At 41.3% G+C, this 16,379-nt stretch overlaps 1 protein-coding gene across 11 annotated transcripts in view; it reads right to left on the minus strand.

The window, feature by feature from the left end:
• Positions 1-16,379, minus strand: part of TNRC6C (trinucleotide repeat containing adaptor 6C) — a 97,647-nt gene that overhangs the window by 9,838 nt on the left and 71,430 nt on the right. For 6 of the 11 annotated variants that reach the window (XM_088065611.1, XM_014255868.2, XM_088065615.1 and 3 more), the window contains 13 exons: positions 16,156-16,322; positions 15,419-15,523; positions 14,896-14,976; positions 14,215-14,272; positions 13,862-14,007; positions 9,341-9,514; positions 7,946-8,092; positions 7,399-7,521; positions 5,966-6,049; positions 5,418-5,649; positions 3,633-3,800; positions 2,376-2,567; positions 2,093-2,236 (listed from right to left, as the gene is read on the minus strand). In XM_088065611.1, the coding sequence (XP_087921737.1) occupies positions 2,093-2,236; positions 2,376-2,567; positions 3,633-3,800; positions 5,418-5,649; positions 5,966-6,049; positions 7,399-7,521; positions 7,946-8,092; positions 9,341-9,514; positions 13,862-14,007; positions 14,215-14,272; positions 14,896-14,976; positions 15,419-15,523; positions 16,156-16,322 (1,821 nt within the window). The remainder of the gene's footprint in view (positions 1-2,092; positions 2,237-2,375; positions 2,568-3,632; positions 3,801-5,417; positions 5,650-5,965; positions 6,050-7,398; positions 7,522-7,945; positions 8,093-9,340; positions 9,515-13,861; positions 14,008-14,214; positions 14,273-14,895; positions 14,977-15,418; positions 15,524-16,155; positions 16,323-16,379) is intronic. The other 5 variants (XM_088065618.1, XM_088065616.1, XM_088065617.1 and 2 more) reach the window with 3 other exon arrangements.

Consider the following 16,379-nt stretch of genomic DNA (forward strand, 5'->3'; position numbering starts at 1 on the left):
AACTGAACATAAAATCAAAAATCCTCCTTGCAAAGTCTAGGAGAGCTGGAATTATTCTCTCTAGACACCAACAAAATCAAGTGTGTATCCTGGGTGACTTATCATTCCTGACACACAGAGATGGGCTGTGATTCTGAAACATCTTTAACTAATAAAAATAGGTGAGCTCTGTAGCAAAGAGGACTGTGTTGAGGTAGAAGGGAGGATATAAAGGGACAATCTCATCCCTCACAGCTCAATAAAACACGCAGGCTTTGTTTTCAGCTGGAACAGGAACCAACCAAACTTTACCTTAACCAGACTCCCTGTGCTCCAAGGGACACCAACACAGACGTCAGGTGCAAGCAACAGAACTCTGGATCAGGCCCTGTCTGGAAATAATCTATTCCCCAGGCAGGAACTATGGAATTATAGCAGATTCTAAGGCCCACAGAGCTGAAAATGGTCCTGATTGCTCGTGGCTGCAATTCTCAGCTCATAGAAGCTGACCCTCCAAAGATTCATTAGCAAACAGGGCAAAGCAAAAATCGACTCAAAAGGTGAAGTTTTGCCTGTTTTAAAGTGCACAGGGCAAGGACAGCACATCCCACAGCCTGCCCCTCTAACTGGGGAGCAGCTCTGTCAGCACAAGCTCTGTGCTTCAGGCTGCAGTTATACAAGCATAAAGAAACAGATTCTGCAACTGTAGATTTTATTAAAATTCTATTATTACCAAGCTAAAAAGCTAATGAGGAAAAGAAGCACACACTGACCCCCACAGGCACTGCTCTTCAGAAGGTCTGACCTCTTGAGGGCCTGTTTACCTCTGCAAAGACTCTACTGATCCTCTCTAAGGAGAGGAGTTATTTCTTCATTCCACAGGCAGGTTTATGCACCAACAGAGCTAATGTTCTTCTCCAAAGCAGCAATACCTGTAGTGGTTATCATCTGATTTTACAGGTACAGCTCTGGAGGTTTAGGCTTCTGGCCTGAGGAGTATTTCTTGGATGCACTGTATCTGAAGTGTCACTGAATTACATCCTACAGCTTTTCTTTTGCTAACTCCAAACCTGCCCAATCCCTTGGAAGCACTCTGGAGTCATTAGAAGTTAATTCAACATTACTTGTTACCCAAATACTTCATGTTTCAGCTGAAAGAAAGGCTGCTTCCTGTTAAAAGACAACCAAAATCACTGCTGGCAATCAACACTCTGGAATCCTTTCCCTCATGTTTCACATCCCTTGCCTGAGGTAACAAGCCCAGAGCTGGACCCCCACTTCAAGGACAGCCCTGATTTACAATCTGTGTTGGCATCACAGATGAAACTGTTAAAACAAACCCCACATTTTTCCTCCTGACAGCTCCTTCTGGACAGCCTGATTATGTTATTCCTGTGCCAGCTGCAGAGCTCTGACAGAGTGCAGATACCTTGGCTGTTTGGGCACTCAGATCACAATTAACCAAGCCACCTTTCCCTTGATCAACTTCCAGCACATGTAGCTAACAAGTAGCACAGTCACAATGCTTTCTTGTTTTAGAGAATTCCCTTTTTATTCTGAAGTAAGCACTGCCAAGACAAAAAGAATGGAAATAGCATTGGGAAATACTAGTTTACTAATCAATTCCCATTTTTTTTCTTTTATGGTTTGGGAGATAAAGCAGTTCTAATTTATTTTGCTTATTGATCTTCTAACAAAGCTACAATTGATTAGTGTACCTGAAGCCTGCTGTCTCAGCAGGAACTTTTGCATTGAGTCTTCTGAGAATTTCACAACGTGTATGGACAAGGGTGGGCAGTGTGGAGAGCAAAATCTTGTTCAAAACCATTTGATACAAGTTAGAAAAACTTCCAGTGACCACAGAAGTTTAAATTACATCTCACAGCCTTTTCCGATATAAAAATATTGACATTCCCATGGAAAACAGAGAAGCTTCTTGATCCCTTCCTTTAAAACAATTACTTCTGAATATTTAGTGACAGTTCTGAGCAGAAGCATTATTAAATTAGGAGCACATGCAAAAAATATGTTATATCTGTAACAAATGAGGCCAACCCTTTTTTGGAAGGGAAAAGAAAGCTTGCACAGATGTGGAAGCAGTTTGTGTGTTTACCTCCACTCTTGAGCAGATAGCGATTCACATCCTGTATCGTGGTGTTTATGGTAGGCCCAGTTGGAACACTGCCAGGAGTAACATCGGGGTCATTTTCAGGATCAATATTCTGCAGTCCTTTCCATGGCACTCCTGGGTGAAACTCTGTTTCAAACACAATAAAAAGGGAAGTGTGTGAAGTCGTAATTCTCCAAATCTCCTGTGCATCAGAAGGACTCATCAAACCCACCCAACAGCGCGTTTTAGGGACATCAGTCCAACACCAAGGGTTGGATTGTGTTACCTGGTGGCCAGTTTATGCTGGAGCCATTGGAAATCTTATCACTATCGGATTTGGCACGTGACCAGCTGTGAGGAACAGCTACAGGTGGGCTGGCAGGAGACTCACTGTTCTGGATCAGATCATAGCGGCCGTAGGAGTCATCGAGGGAGGACTTTCCCGGAGGACCAATACTCAAACCTCCAGGGATAGCACCTGCAAGGAGTGAAATGGGGGTTTGGGTATGGAATTTCATCAGGATATATTTTGTTCTTTTTTTTTTTTTTTTTCTTTCTGTATTACAAAGATGAAAAGAAAACTAAAATGCAAACACAGTAAACCAAGCTTAACTGCATCTGAAGCCTCAGCAGGGATTACAGCTGAGACACACTCTGCTGGTACAATCTAGACACTCAAGTTAAAGAATTCTGCATTAAATTCCTGCCAAAAGGAGACTAAGTAATTCAAATCATCACACTGATGGTAAATAGGAACTTGCTGAGACAGCATACCAAGGAATATCCCTGATCTCATCCTTCCCTAGGAATTCAGTGGTGACAGGGTGGACGATTTGAAATGGCTGTTCTCATGTTCCTACAAACTATCAAACAACAATTTGGCATCAGCAGTGCAGCTACTTGCAGAATAAAAAACTGCTGTAGAAGAAATAATTCATGCTGCTCATAATAAAATCCAGGATATAATGAAGTTAACAGAGCCCCATGTTCTAAGAGAATAAATTTGGTACAGGAAATAAAGGAATAACTGGCTCAGGATACTGGGGATGTTAAGGAAAAAGGTGTTCAAACAAACGAGCAATTACTCCTGGAAAAGTAAGAAGTCTGTGTCCCTAACTCTAGGCTGAGTAACTATGTAATCTATCATACTTTGTTCAGGGAAAGGTTGATGATACTGGAAAAACTGTGGAAGAAAACCAATGTAAAATTTTTTTGGATTGAAGGTAAGCAGGTCTGGAATAAGGGGAAGATTGTGGGACTTGTTTTGCCAACACTTAAGGCTTGTTTTACTTGAACTCCATGATCCCAGCAACGAAATTCAGCACATGAAAAGAAACATTCCTCTGCTGCATGCAGGGAGTGACAGCTGCAAGCCCTTCACTGCAGAAATCATCTATAAATAAAATCTCATGGGCTCAGAGGAGCTCGGTACCAACCACTTGTGAGCACTCACACAAAAAAGGAACATGAGGGAAATAATTCCAATTGCACTGTGGCTGGAATCACCAAAAGCCAGGCTGGCAGGGGTGCCAGGGGACATTACCGTGCTTGCTGGAGTTCTGGTCAAGCGAAGAAGCAGCACTAGACAGATTATCCATTGAGTTGGGGTGTGTCCACTGAGGAAGGCGAGACTGGGACTGAGAAGTGTCCTTCACTGACAAACCACCAGTAATGTCCATGTTATTTACATTCATGTTCGGGTTCAGTCCAGCTGGGAGAGGGAAAGAGATCCTTAGATATCCATCATAAACTGAGGGATTGAAAAGCTGTGTTTGAAATCCAGCTGCAGAAATTACTCAACACTGATTTTCAGGTTTCTGTATGCACGTGCCGCATTTTCAATGCACATTTTCAAATACTTTTGCTTTTACGAAACACCAATAGAACTCCCATGAATCCAGAAAAAGTTAAAACCTTGCTAAAAAGTGGGGGAAACAAGATATAGGGATAACATTTTAATGCTGTCAGTGCCTCTGTTTGCAGTCTCTTCACTTGTCTCATTAGAATGCACTGGAATGTTGTATTTAAACAAGTTTGCACCATTCCATGGCTAAGCTAAAATATTCCTAATGTCTCCCCACCACCCCCCCACAATCTCTGCCACTTCATTTTGCTAAAATCCCCCCCAAAAGGAACCAATTAAAGGTGAGACAAACAGCTGCTGTTCATCGGAGCAGGTTCTGCACTAACTGGGCTTCCATTTTGTATACACAGAACAAAATCACTCAGACTGTTACTTAGGGAATAATTTTGACATGCTTCTGTGACATGAATCTGGGTCTTTTTTTATATATAATCCTGAATTTTAGCAGATCACAGAAAGCTGAGATATCTTAAGAACCTCTCAGACTTAGGCCTTTAATTCACAATTTTTTTTTGCCTTCTGATGCTCCCAGCCACAACAGCTCACCACAGCAGTCAGAATTACCTTCTTAACTGCTGCATGGCAGATAAAGCTTGGCAATTCTATTGTACCCAGCATAAAGAGAGTCACAAAGAGATTAAATTAATTCCTTTATGTCATAAAAGAAGTCTGCAGCATACATCAAACAATCACACAGCAAACAGGTCTGAAAGGCTGCTCTGTTCACTCTGTATCCAGGCCCAATCAATTATTTTGACTTCAATCATATTTGACAGATCTATGTCTAACCTACCACAAAATGCTAGTGAAGATGATTTCAGGAACTTCCTAGACAATTTATTCCAGTACTCTACCCTGCTTAAACCAAGTGATCCTTAATGTCTAACTAGATCTCCTTTTATGCAACTTAAGTTTATTACCTCTTGCATTAAGAAATGAAAGAAATATCTTCCTAGCTCTCCTTTACATTTTTGAAGATTCTTGAATGTCTCTTAAATCTTCTCTTTAGACTACTGAGCAGAGGATTTCATTTTTTCCTGAACAGTTGTGTTTTTGAAATGTGTAATCACCTCCACTACACTTCAAATTGACCCACAAATTTCTTGAAATACATTGACCAAAACTGATGCCTCATCAGTGCTGGTTACAGCAGAAAGATGACCTTGCACAACTTTTTTCCCAGATGATATTCCATATTCCTGTTTATCAACATGACATTTGTGTATAGCAACATATGTAAGTAGTTAATTAATAAATCTTCTGTTTGGATATTTGTAGGCAGAACACAGGTGAGCAGATAACAGCTACCACATAGGCACGGCTTTATTTGTCATTTCAGTGCTGTTTTATCTATGTATCTATATATAGATTTATATCTGTATTTGTTACACTGTGGAGCACAATACTGAGATGTGAATTAAGGAGATGGACTCCCTGGTGGAGCTGCTGTAGGAGGACACTCACCAAGAGGGTAAGGAGCAAAGGTGTTCGGTGAAGACTGTTGCTCTTTGGTCTGCAGGTCAGGAAGGCCGGGAGCCTGGGGATGGGGTGAAAAGCTATCCATGGCTGATTTGCCTGCAGAGGGGTGCAAAGATAGATGTGGAGGGGGAGGCTGCTGCTTCATAAGCAGGGCCTGGGCCAGCTGGCGCTGGTGCTGCTGGATCTGCTGCTGCATGTTATTGATTGTACGTGCAACCTGCAGGGAGAGAGCCAACAAACAACTGTCAGTGCTCAATCCACAAAAACACTGCATCTCTCTGCCTTTCTCTACAGTGAAATAACACACTGCATCTCCCTACAAATACAAACTGGGCATAAAGGGCTGAAGAGCTTTCCTCCAGCAAGGCTGTGGATCAGCTTTATCACTCAGCACCTTCCCTGTCCAGCAACCCAAGGCACGCACTGCACTCCTGATTTAAGGATTTTAGCTGCCTTGGTGTAATGTCACTGAGCCTCTCTGAGCTACTGAAACCAAACCCTAAAGCAGAGATTGAGCTGGCAGGGACACCTACTTGCTGCTCCTGTTGTCTCATGGGTCCGGAAACGTTACGCTGAGCCTGTAACATCTGCTGCTGGATTTGTAAACGTTGGTACGCCTGCGGGGACAGGGACAGGTCACACACAGCACACACAGCAACCCCCTTCAACTGCACCACAACACAGAAAATGTTCTGCTATGTTCTGAAAACTCTCCACGAAGCAACAGTAATAATCCTGTCACAAATGTATTTTATAATACATTTATTTGAGTGTTTATTTAAAAAAATAAAAAAAAATACTAAGTCCACATGGCAAAAAGTCATTGAATGTTCCACATGGCAAAAAGTCATTGAATGTAGGAGCCTTTGGTTCCTAATGACCAAAATTCCTTTAATGACCAGAAATGGTCATTAAAGATAGGAACCCACTTTTTTTCTGAAATAACTGTAACACAAAGCAAGAATTAAAATACAAGTTTATAATATTATACGAATAGTATAAATAACAATTGCTATTTTTGGTTTGGCCATTTTGAGTTCTGCCAGCACTTTGCAGCTAAATCACTTGCGCTGCTTTACTCGTGAAGAAAATCTAGTTTTCAAATAGCTGTCTAGGCAGCAAATTTTTTTAAGGTAAGTTTCTCTGAAACACATGAATTCAAAGTCCAAAAGATTGTTATCCAGGTATTTTTCAAGTAGCTGGGTACTGTTCAATTATTATGAGACTAATGTTGTGCTCCTCAAGACTGGAGAAAAAAATCAGAAATGAGTAATAGTATCAGAAACTGCTATTAATAAAAGAGTTTGACTAGCACACTGAGACCAGCAACCAAACTAGTCCCTCATCTGTAATTTTATGTTTACCCCTGGCCAATACTGAGTTCACAGTATCTCTTTTTAAAATATTCTTAAAGCCAATTAAGCATTTTCATATGCATTAAAAATATCCATGTCAAATTTGCAAACACAGCAGAAGCACACAGTAGTAAGCAGCTCTTATCACATGACATCTTTAATATACACTCCATTAATTAAAACAAATTAACCCTATACTTTATTTTTACAGTGAGGCAAGTGAAGAAGTTCTGTAGGTAACTCAGGTGACCAGCACTGCCAAGATTTCTCTCGTTATGTTGTGACACATGTGTTCAGTTTAATCTTCCTACTGACATGTAACACAGCCAGTGCTGTTTGAGAACACACTGTGTTATTCATACCAGTAGGAAGACAACTGACTTTTAGTTCCACTGATCAGCTGTGAAGGATAATTATTCCACAAATGACTATTTATAAAGCCTGAGGCAAAAAAAAGACTGTGTTTCTTTAAAAAGAAACTCCACCAAAGAAATCAGCAGCTGATTGTTTTGAAGATCTGTCATGTAATTTAAAAATTTAGTCATTCTCCTATTTTATCTTCATGCCTTCAATTCTGATTTAGAGCTTATCTGTCATGTCTTTAAACTTACCAGCTGCAGCTGATAGAGCTGGTTCAACATCGTCATATGCTGAGGATTATTAATTGGCGAGGTTAACTGTGCAGGGCTGAGACCAATGTTTTTTGCTGCAAACTGCAAAAGCTGTGCTTGAACCTAAGGAAGAGAAGAGTGTTAAACATTGAACATTTATTTTTAACAGTGGCAACTGTGTGAGTTATTAATACAGTCACATCAGCCAGAAAATGTTACTATTACTAGAAGTAATACCTTGAACTATCAAAAAAATTAGCAAGAGGCTCTAATACAATCGTAATAACCATTATCAAGTGTTCATTTATAAAAAAAAGAGATGAGAAAAGCTCCTCAGAAACACCACTGTGCAAAAAGAAGCACGAGAACGAGGTAATTATATGGTATACATGTGAGAACACCTCAGCCATGCCACATCTTCCTGCCTAGGGAACGAACACCACAGACACGGCCAGGCAGCAGCGGCTGCAAAGCCTCAGGAGCACGACAGAGCACATGGGAAGAGTTCCAGGGAAAGGGAAAACGTATGAGTGAGGTGTTGTCTGACCTGAGGGGATAGAAACTGAGGCACTTGAGCACGAAGACTAGGCTGGGATGAATTAAGAGGTTGCACTGGCGGTTGCTGCGGCTGTTGCATGGTCCTGGCTTGTGCTGCTCCGCTATTGCCAAACATACCCAGATTGCCACTCGGTATCTGCAGCAGGACAACAGTGACACAAGCACTTAATGCCACCACTCAGCACATAACCTGGGTGTTACTTGGCTGTGGAGGCTTTATTCTTAGTGATTACAACAGGCACAAATCAAGAGACCAGCACATACGAACTGTATTGAAAACCAGGTTTAGAATGGGGCAGGGCAAAGATTGACGTGTACCCAACACCCCAAAGCCCCAAAATTTGGTACAGATGCCTGAACAAAAGGCAGCTGAAGATGCCTTTTATAAGGATGCAGAACCCTGGAGGGTCACAAGATGAACAATCAAAAGTACTTGCTCAAAATGTTCGTATTGGTATAGCAAGGGCCAGGAGAATGGAGGCATTAAACCCACAGTAACCCCATCCTCCAGCTGGCTAAGCAGTTTTCTTACTTAGTCATTTTACAAAGCTACTGATAATGGACATGCTATTAGTGGAGACTGCTTTGGAAAGATGTGTTTAATGGGCTGTAGGTGTTGGACAAGTATTGCTTTAAGAAAACTGACTTTAAAAGAATATATGTAATACAGAGCCACAACAGAATGACAAAATTTTTCTGTGCTGTCATTTTGTATCTTGGGACTTCAGCTGGATGGCAAAAATAACTTTGTCATAGTCAACAGTACTTTATGGCTTCTCACTCTCATGGAGGTTTATCAGTTTCCCCCTTCAGCTCCTCTCCTTTTCTTTCCCTCTCAGCCTGTTCTACCCAGGGGCCAAAACACCCCCTTAACTCAATGCTCCACCTGACCCAGGTGCTGGAAGGTAAGTTTCTCTCTTGCCACCCGTTAAAACTATGAGATGCCTTGACACTTGGAGCAGGAATAAAAAAGCCCCCATCACTTCTCCCCCATCTCATCACAGAATAATTATACCAGCCAGGAAAAATGAATGAGAGCAATCTCACTGCCTTACAGTCTGTGACAATTAGCAATGCCTCAAAAAATGAGATTTCCCATCAGTGAAGGCAGAGCCACACTGGGGTTCAGGGGTATAAATCCACAACACTGCAGTCTCTTCTGGATGGATAAGTGTCATCAACAGGTAATTACAACTATACAGTTCTGTTATGTCCTGTAAGGTGAAATGTTTACACAGCAGGTAAACTCTTCTGATATTTCACATGAACGAAGCTGCTGCACTTCCAGTTTAAATCCATTTTTCCAGGGGAAGCGGCTGACAGGCACTAGCAGCTACCGCAAGAGAGCCGAAATTCCCCTGGGGATCTCCCCCAACAGCCTTACCTGTCTAGAAGAATTCAAGTTTTGCATGCCCAGCCCTGAGGCAATCCCGCCCAGGGTCTGATTAGGGAGTGCACTGTTTGAAAGGGGGAGCTTCAGGCTTGGTGAAGGCAAAAATGGTGAAGTAGTGGGCTCTTCCACTAGGCCGCCATCCTGATTGGAGAAAGAAAGGGTGAGCTGTGTGCGGTGCCAGGAGCCCACAGCGCACAAAACAGTGTCCCATGGAGACAGAGAAGGGTGTGGATGAATAAAAAGAGATATATAAAAAAAAGGGATGAATAACAGGAATGGAAAGTATGGAGTGAAGGGAGAAGAAAGAGAGAAACAGGATTAAGGTACTGTTTTTTATAACTTTTTTGCATTTAATCCCCAAATGCTCAATCACCCTCACCCACCTTTCCAGCGGAAAGGAAGAATTTTAGCAGCTGATTGCAGAGCTATCATGTGGCCATGGCCTCCTCCCCACTTAGGTTTTCTCCTTTCTTCTCCACCAGACTGAAAGGTGGAAGGGGGAGAGGCCCAGCACATTTTAGGGGAGCCCTCTGTCTGTCTGGAAAACTCCAGCAGCAGAGCACAGACATAAACCAGCACTTTAACAAACCCAAAATTTGGGAAAGGCAACATCAGCTTATTTGACACCAGTCTGGATTTGGTTCCACATCATAGCTCTGCTCTTAAAAAAGCATTTTTGCATTAATCCCCTTTCCTAACTGAGACACACGAGCCTCTTTTAATATTCACACAGCACTGAGTTATTAATACCCCACTCTGAAACATTACACTGCAAGGCAGCCAACGAACACAAACCATCAAACCAGTCCTGACAATATCGGCTGGGCAGCCTTCCTGAACATCCCCAGGAGGAGGCAGATTTTAGCAAGGCAGGAGGAGCCTCTGGTGCTAACTGGGCTGTGAGGAACCACGGCTGAGCGTGGATCCCAGGCACAGGAGGCAGCCCCCGCGGGGGGCAAACAGCAAGGCAGAAAATAAAATAAATTAGAGAGCCCCAATCAAACAGGTAGATCTCTGCTTGTGTTTCAGTGGGGCACTGAGTTCTATCTCAAACTGTGCTTTGATGTCTGGGAAGCCTGCGGTAAGCATGATCAAATAACACTGTGTACAAAGTAGGGCTCCAAAAAAACAGGCAGAGAGAAAAAGCTTTAATTTGCAATGTGCTGGGCTGGTGTTTTTCAGGCACTATGTTCATTGCAAGGAAAGGCTTTTTAAAAACATGAGAAGCTAGGTTATTTTATCCAATAAATCCAGAAGACTGTGAGATGCTGGTGAACCTCCTTTGTTCAAAAAGCAGCCCAGTCTGCTTACCACATACCCAAACAGATGACCTAATGCAGCAAGCATGCTCAGTGAATTGTATGTTTTAAGGTAATCCTGAAAAATGCATTTTCTACAGCTCTCCTTTGATGCAAAGGAAAAGTTTCTTTACCATCAGGCAAAGTGACACTTGACATCCTATCTGACTATCCTGAGGGGGACACTGACATTTTCTAATGATATCCCCAAGGCCTTTCAGCTCGAGATATTTTACATTCTACTGGACATCAGTCACACTCCACAAACAACTGCAGCTTGCATGACAGTAACAGGTTCAAGGATTTCTCTTTAGATCACAGACATATGTTTACAATTCTACCCTTCCCCCTTCAAAGTGAAAATAATTTCAAGCTTGGTGCTCGCTCTCCCCTTCAGATGCCATTGTTCCCCATGTGAACAGACCTACTGACCATGAAAGACCCTCCTTGGCCCCAGATTTATTCAAGTCTTGCCTTACTGACATTATTTTTTCTCAATTTGGAAATTGGCAGTGCCAGGGATGGTGGAGGACAAGCTGCACTGGAGACTCAGGCATTTCATTTCCAGACTCCTTTACAAGTGTGTTCCTTGGCTGATTTGCAGCAGATGGCTTTGTGTAAGTTTATAACACTTTGTTCATATTCACCTGGTTCTATTTTATTTAATTTGAACTTGTTGCATTGTGCTGCACAAATCTGTGCTCTATAACTGAACTAAAATCAATTCATTTAACATGAAGCATTTTAGTTGGTCAAATTAAAGCATCCTTTAGCCATTTTCAAGCTAGACTAGAGGATAATTTTACTGCTCACAGTGGTTTCCAACCCATTATTTCTCAGGATCCTTTATATAATAATTGTTTCCTGAAGAACAATCTTTTCTACATAACCTTTCCTCTTCAGTGATTTTCTTACAAATTTATGCTACACTTCTTCCTCAGGCTACTCAATTAAAAATTGAATCATCACATTAATGCTCAGTTCAGCACTGCTTTCAACTTTTTTGAAGGGGCTTGACACACCCACAAAATCCTACTGGTATAGAGCCAAACTCTATACTTGAAAAAAAAGATCTCTTCTCTAGTCATATTTCTGGTATTTTAAGGATGCCTCCAGGAAAGTCTGACATGTTTTTCTTACAAATCTGATGGCTCCAGAAGACACCAAGTAACATTTTCAGGCAAACCTGACACCTAAGCACAGCACACCTGCCACCGAGAGTGAGATGTGGTTGAGATCAGGTATCAGGGCTTCATCTTTATTCACTCAAGGTCACTGGATTTTCTCCCTTGTCCTCTTAAGGTGCTACAGGTCAAGATAACATCCTGAGAAATAATAAATTAACAAAGCACTAAGTGCCAAAGATTGACTCAGTGTGACACGGAATAAAGAGCACCTGCAGCAAGCAGAGAAAGCAAACACTCAAAGGTGATGCTGAATTGCACAGACCACTCCTGATCCAGGAGAACACTTCAGTGGGTACAGAAGCAAATGTCAGGGTTGGAAATTTTCCCTCCTCAAATGTATAAAGTTAAAAAAAATAGTAAGGGCTGGCTTTAGCTGTTCAGAGAAAAATGACAGAATGTCAATGCAGGTGAGCTGAGAGAGTGGTAACAATGAGCACACCAACCCAAACTACAACTTCATCAAGAGGAACCTTGCAGAACTTATTGAAGACTCAGCAAAGCCAACAAAAGAATGATGACTTGACAGAGCAGTAAGTCAAACAGGGAATGTTGGCTGGAGTGCTCTGTCCAGCTGTGTGGAGAGCTTGTTCCTCACCGAGGATGACCTAAGCAGAAACAAGACAGCTCCAGACTCATGTTCTGAAAACAATACCTCAAAGGGCAAAAAGGTTTTGGAGGAGTTGCTCTGCTAGCATGAGCTGGAAAGCTGGAAAGAATCTCTTTGGGGAAAAAAAACCCCCGTGTTCTTAGAGAAGAAACTATATTTATTTAATTCACTTAGCAAGTTGCTCAACACTGTGATAGCTAACAAATACAGTGTGGGATTATTTCCTTTGTTAGAGCCAAGTCACTGTGACAGATTATGCCTAGACTGATAGATTTTACTCGCTGTATGAATATTAATGATTTTAGTACTCCCTTCTCAATAGTTGTGTTTAACATATGTTTCCAGAATTATGCATCATGCTGCACATAATGCACCTCTCTTCTGGCAAGAACTTTACTGCTGAAGATATTATTATCCAAGAAAAGGAGAGGCTAACTGGTATGCATACATCTTTTGTGGCCTTCAATTAACATATTCATTAAAGTCTGCCATGGCTAAGAATGAATTTTATATGAGTGGATATCATTGCTGCCTCACACCCTGCCTGTACACAGCTCATGTGAAATGAATTGGTTTCAGCACAGTTTGTCAAAAGTGTTCTGATTTCTGTGCTCAGAATCCTCCACCACCCATCTGTATGAACCTTTAAATAACCTGTGAAATACAGAATGACATCTGAGATTCTTCTTTACTTATCAATATTTTCAGGGGCATTCTTGGGTGATTTGGTACGTTTCTGCAGGACTTTCTGTCAAGGCTTTAAATCCCATTTCCTACTGAAGATCTGGCTGCACTTTTCTGTATATTCTTTTCTTTAGACACTTTGAATCCTGGACACACCACAAGCTTCTGAAGCCTTTTCCTCAGTCATTAAATAGTGCTGGGAAATTTGTCATGTGTGATCACAGAAAGGGAAGCTCATTGGAAAAGCTATTAATGACTGCACATGTCTGCTCTGAGACTTAACAAAAATATCTGAGCTCCTCCTTGCTGAACTTTTACTGAAATGTCTATGAAGCTCAAATCTAAAATAAGAAAAATTAAGAGCCTAATGCTTGGAAGATTTTAGCCTTGGTCCTGCCTGATTGTGGATTTGGGCAAGTATCACTGGACTCTCACAGAGTGGCTTAATTTTTTTGCTCTTTTTTCTATTTCTAGTTCCACTGTGTTACTGATCCCCTAACAAGTTTTCAAGTGTAAAACTGGGGATGATCATTCTTTATTTCTATGTGAGAATCAAATCATTGATCCTTTCCACAAGGACTGAATTCCCCACCAGATTGAAAAAAGACAAGAAAAGGAATAAAGCCATATCTATCACATTTCTTTCCACGCTTTCTAAGCAGATAGTGAAAATCCTAAGTATTTCTACACTGTGCACACTCTGAGTCGTGCAGAATGTTTCTGTTGCTGAACTTACCTTGTCAAGGAAGGTGGGGCGGTCCATGGAAGACTCTTTGGAGATTGGTGGTGGGCGGCAGCCAAGGGGTTTGGTGACCATTCCATTATAGTCGGTCACTCCCATTCCACGCTTGTCCATTTCCACCTTCTTTTCCAGCAGAGCACCTGCACAGAAAGGGGAAATACATTGGAAAAGGTGAAACAGAGAGAGTAAAGTTGCCAACAGCAGTTAAGAGAAATACATCTTGCTTACAAAAGGAAGGCAAGAAAATCTTATCCAATTGGTCTGAATATAAATAATCAAATGCTCAGAATCATGCAGGGTTCCTGTGTAGCTTTAAAGACAAAAAAGTTACTTACACAGATACTTACTCATGGCCTGATCGAGATTCATACTGTTGCTCTTCAAGGCCTCTTCCGCTGGCTCTCTCTGTCAAAAACAGGAATTGTGTCAAGAGGAAAAGTAATCACATTCATATGATTTCAAAGTAACCTGAGAAAACAGACACATCTCTTAAATACTGGGTTTAATGTTTACTCAGCGGCCTAAATAATGTCTCTGTGTGTTTTTTTCCGCTTTCAGCAGTTCCCACAATTCAGGTATTTCAGTTTGACAAGGAAGCACTGGCTCTACAAGGTGAAACACACTGTTGTGTTTAAACATCTTCCTGTTTTCCATGAGCAACTCAAATATCACAATGACATGACTTTCTTTGAGAAACAACCCAGCTATACTCTCATTTCACCTGTTTAATAAAAAAAGAAGAATGGAAGGGCATTATTACTGCAGTTCAAAGTAATACCTGTTGTTATAAAACTACAAACTTCCAAATATTATAAATGTCCTCATGGAAAGTTTATGCCCAGTTGATCTCAGAGCACTCTACAGGTTTACAGCAGATTTCTGAAATCACAGTATGTGTTTAAATGCAGGTCAAAGCTGCTTCCCGGCCTGGACACTGAAGATGTTGGTGTAGCTACAGTCTGAAACAGCCACAGTCAGAAGTACAAGCTAAATGCTAAGGCACAGTGTGCTGGCTGAGCACTACTCACAGGGAAGCCCATGTCTGTGAGCTGTTTTATCAGACGGTTCATGATCCAGGCCTCATCCTGCTTGCTAGATGTCTTCATGCCCTTAGTAAATAAATGGGAGATTCCATTAATGGGCTGGTTGCCACGTTCATTGTAGTGAGATGTACATAAAAGAAATGGTAAGTGGTTTTTATTAATAACACATGCTACTGAAAGATGTATTAGTACATTAATTCAGAAAGTATTGAAGAACCCTCCGAGCAACGCAACTACGATTCTCTTCCCCCAAAAGTGTAAAATTTTATCTCAGCTGAATAGGTGTTCAGTGTACTATTTAGTATTTGATTTGCTGGCCACTGAATTAAAGCCACCTTTGAATTTACATATTTCATTTTAATCCTTGGCAGAAAAATATAACAAAATAAAGCTGAAATAGTACAACACTTCCTGAAAAACATTCCCAAAAACAAGTTTGCAACCTTGAAGTTAAGAATGTTACTCAGTGTATTTTCTTAAAAACAAACAAGAGCGTCTAGATAAACACCTTTAAAAGATCTCTGTGCAGCTTTTCTATCACAAAATCCTTAAGAAGTCTCTTCCTTTCAGTTCTCCAGAAAGTACCAAGGGACAAGCGCGGATTTGTTTTGGGCTGCGGACAGTACAAGAAACAACCATACTTGATCAAATCACCGGCCTAACTGTTGGCTAATGGAATAACAAACAAAGTGGCTAAATGCATTCCCAATTCCTTTAAGTTACAGCCTGGCCTTGTCCTGAAATAAAGACTGTGCAATGGAAAATTTCCTCACACAATTGTCTACGTTCTTGGTTGAATGCAGCATTAACACAAAGTTCGCTTTGTTCTCACACACACACACACCGTCCTCACAAATAGAAAACAGCTTTTTTTGTTAAACAACTCCATCACAAACTACTGTTTGCTTTTCCACCACCATGGGAAGTGTCTGAAAGCCCCCTTAACACCTTCTCCTCTTTCTGTTAATACATTATCATTTCTTTAGAATACATGGAAGCTTAGAGAAAACAAAGGCAACAACAAAACTCCCGAAGCATCTGACATGCCTAAATTCAAAGATCTCCCATTTTCCCCTGGAAACAAGGTAGGCTGTACTTGAACCACTGTAGTGGCAAGCTGTGCTTGTGTTCAGATGTCAGAGGTTTAATTTCAGGTGTAATGCACCAGCAAATTTGTGACAACTTATTCTACAAATGTTATGCTAATTCCACTCTTGCTGAAGAGCGTCATTATTTTTGTCTTACCTTTTGAAGTCCTTTCTTCGGGGCATTCCCCCAGGAATTACAGGAGGAGCTGCTCTCTTGTGAAGCAGTATTATTCCACATATCTCCTTCTTCATCTTCCCACTGACTAGTACTGAGATTCACTTCATCCCCACCACTGCCCCAGCCTTCTTGCATAGATTTTGAAGCTGGAAGGAAAGAAGAAGAAAAATCTTACTCAGTTTCCTGCAAATTTTTCAGAAATA

The sequence above is a fragment of the Pseudopodoces humilis genome, chromosome 21, assembly GCF_049639895.1.
Source record: "Pseudopodoces humilis isolate 2021_Gansu_Grassland_sample_001 chromosome 21, ASM4963989v1, whole genome shotgun sequence".
NCBI classification, from domain to species: Eukaryota; Metazoa; Chordata; class Aves; order Passeriformes; family Paridae; genus Pseudopodoces; species Pseudopodoces humilis.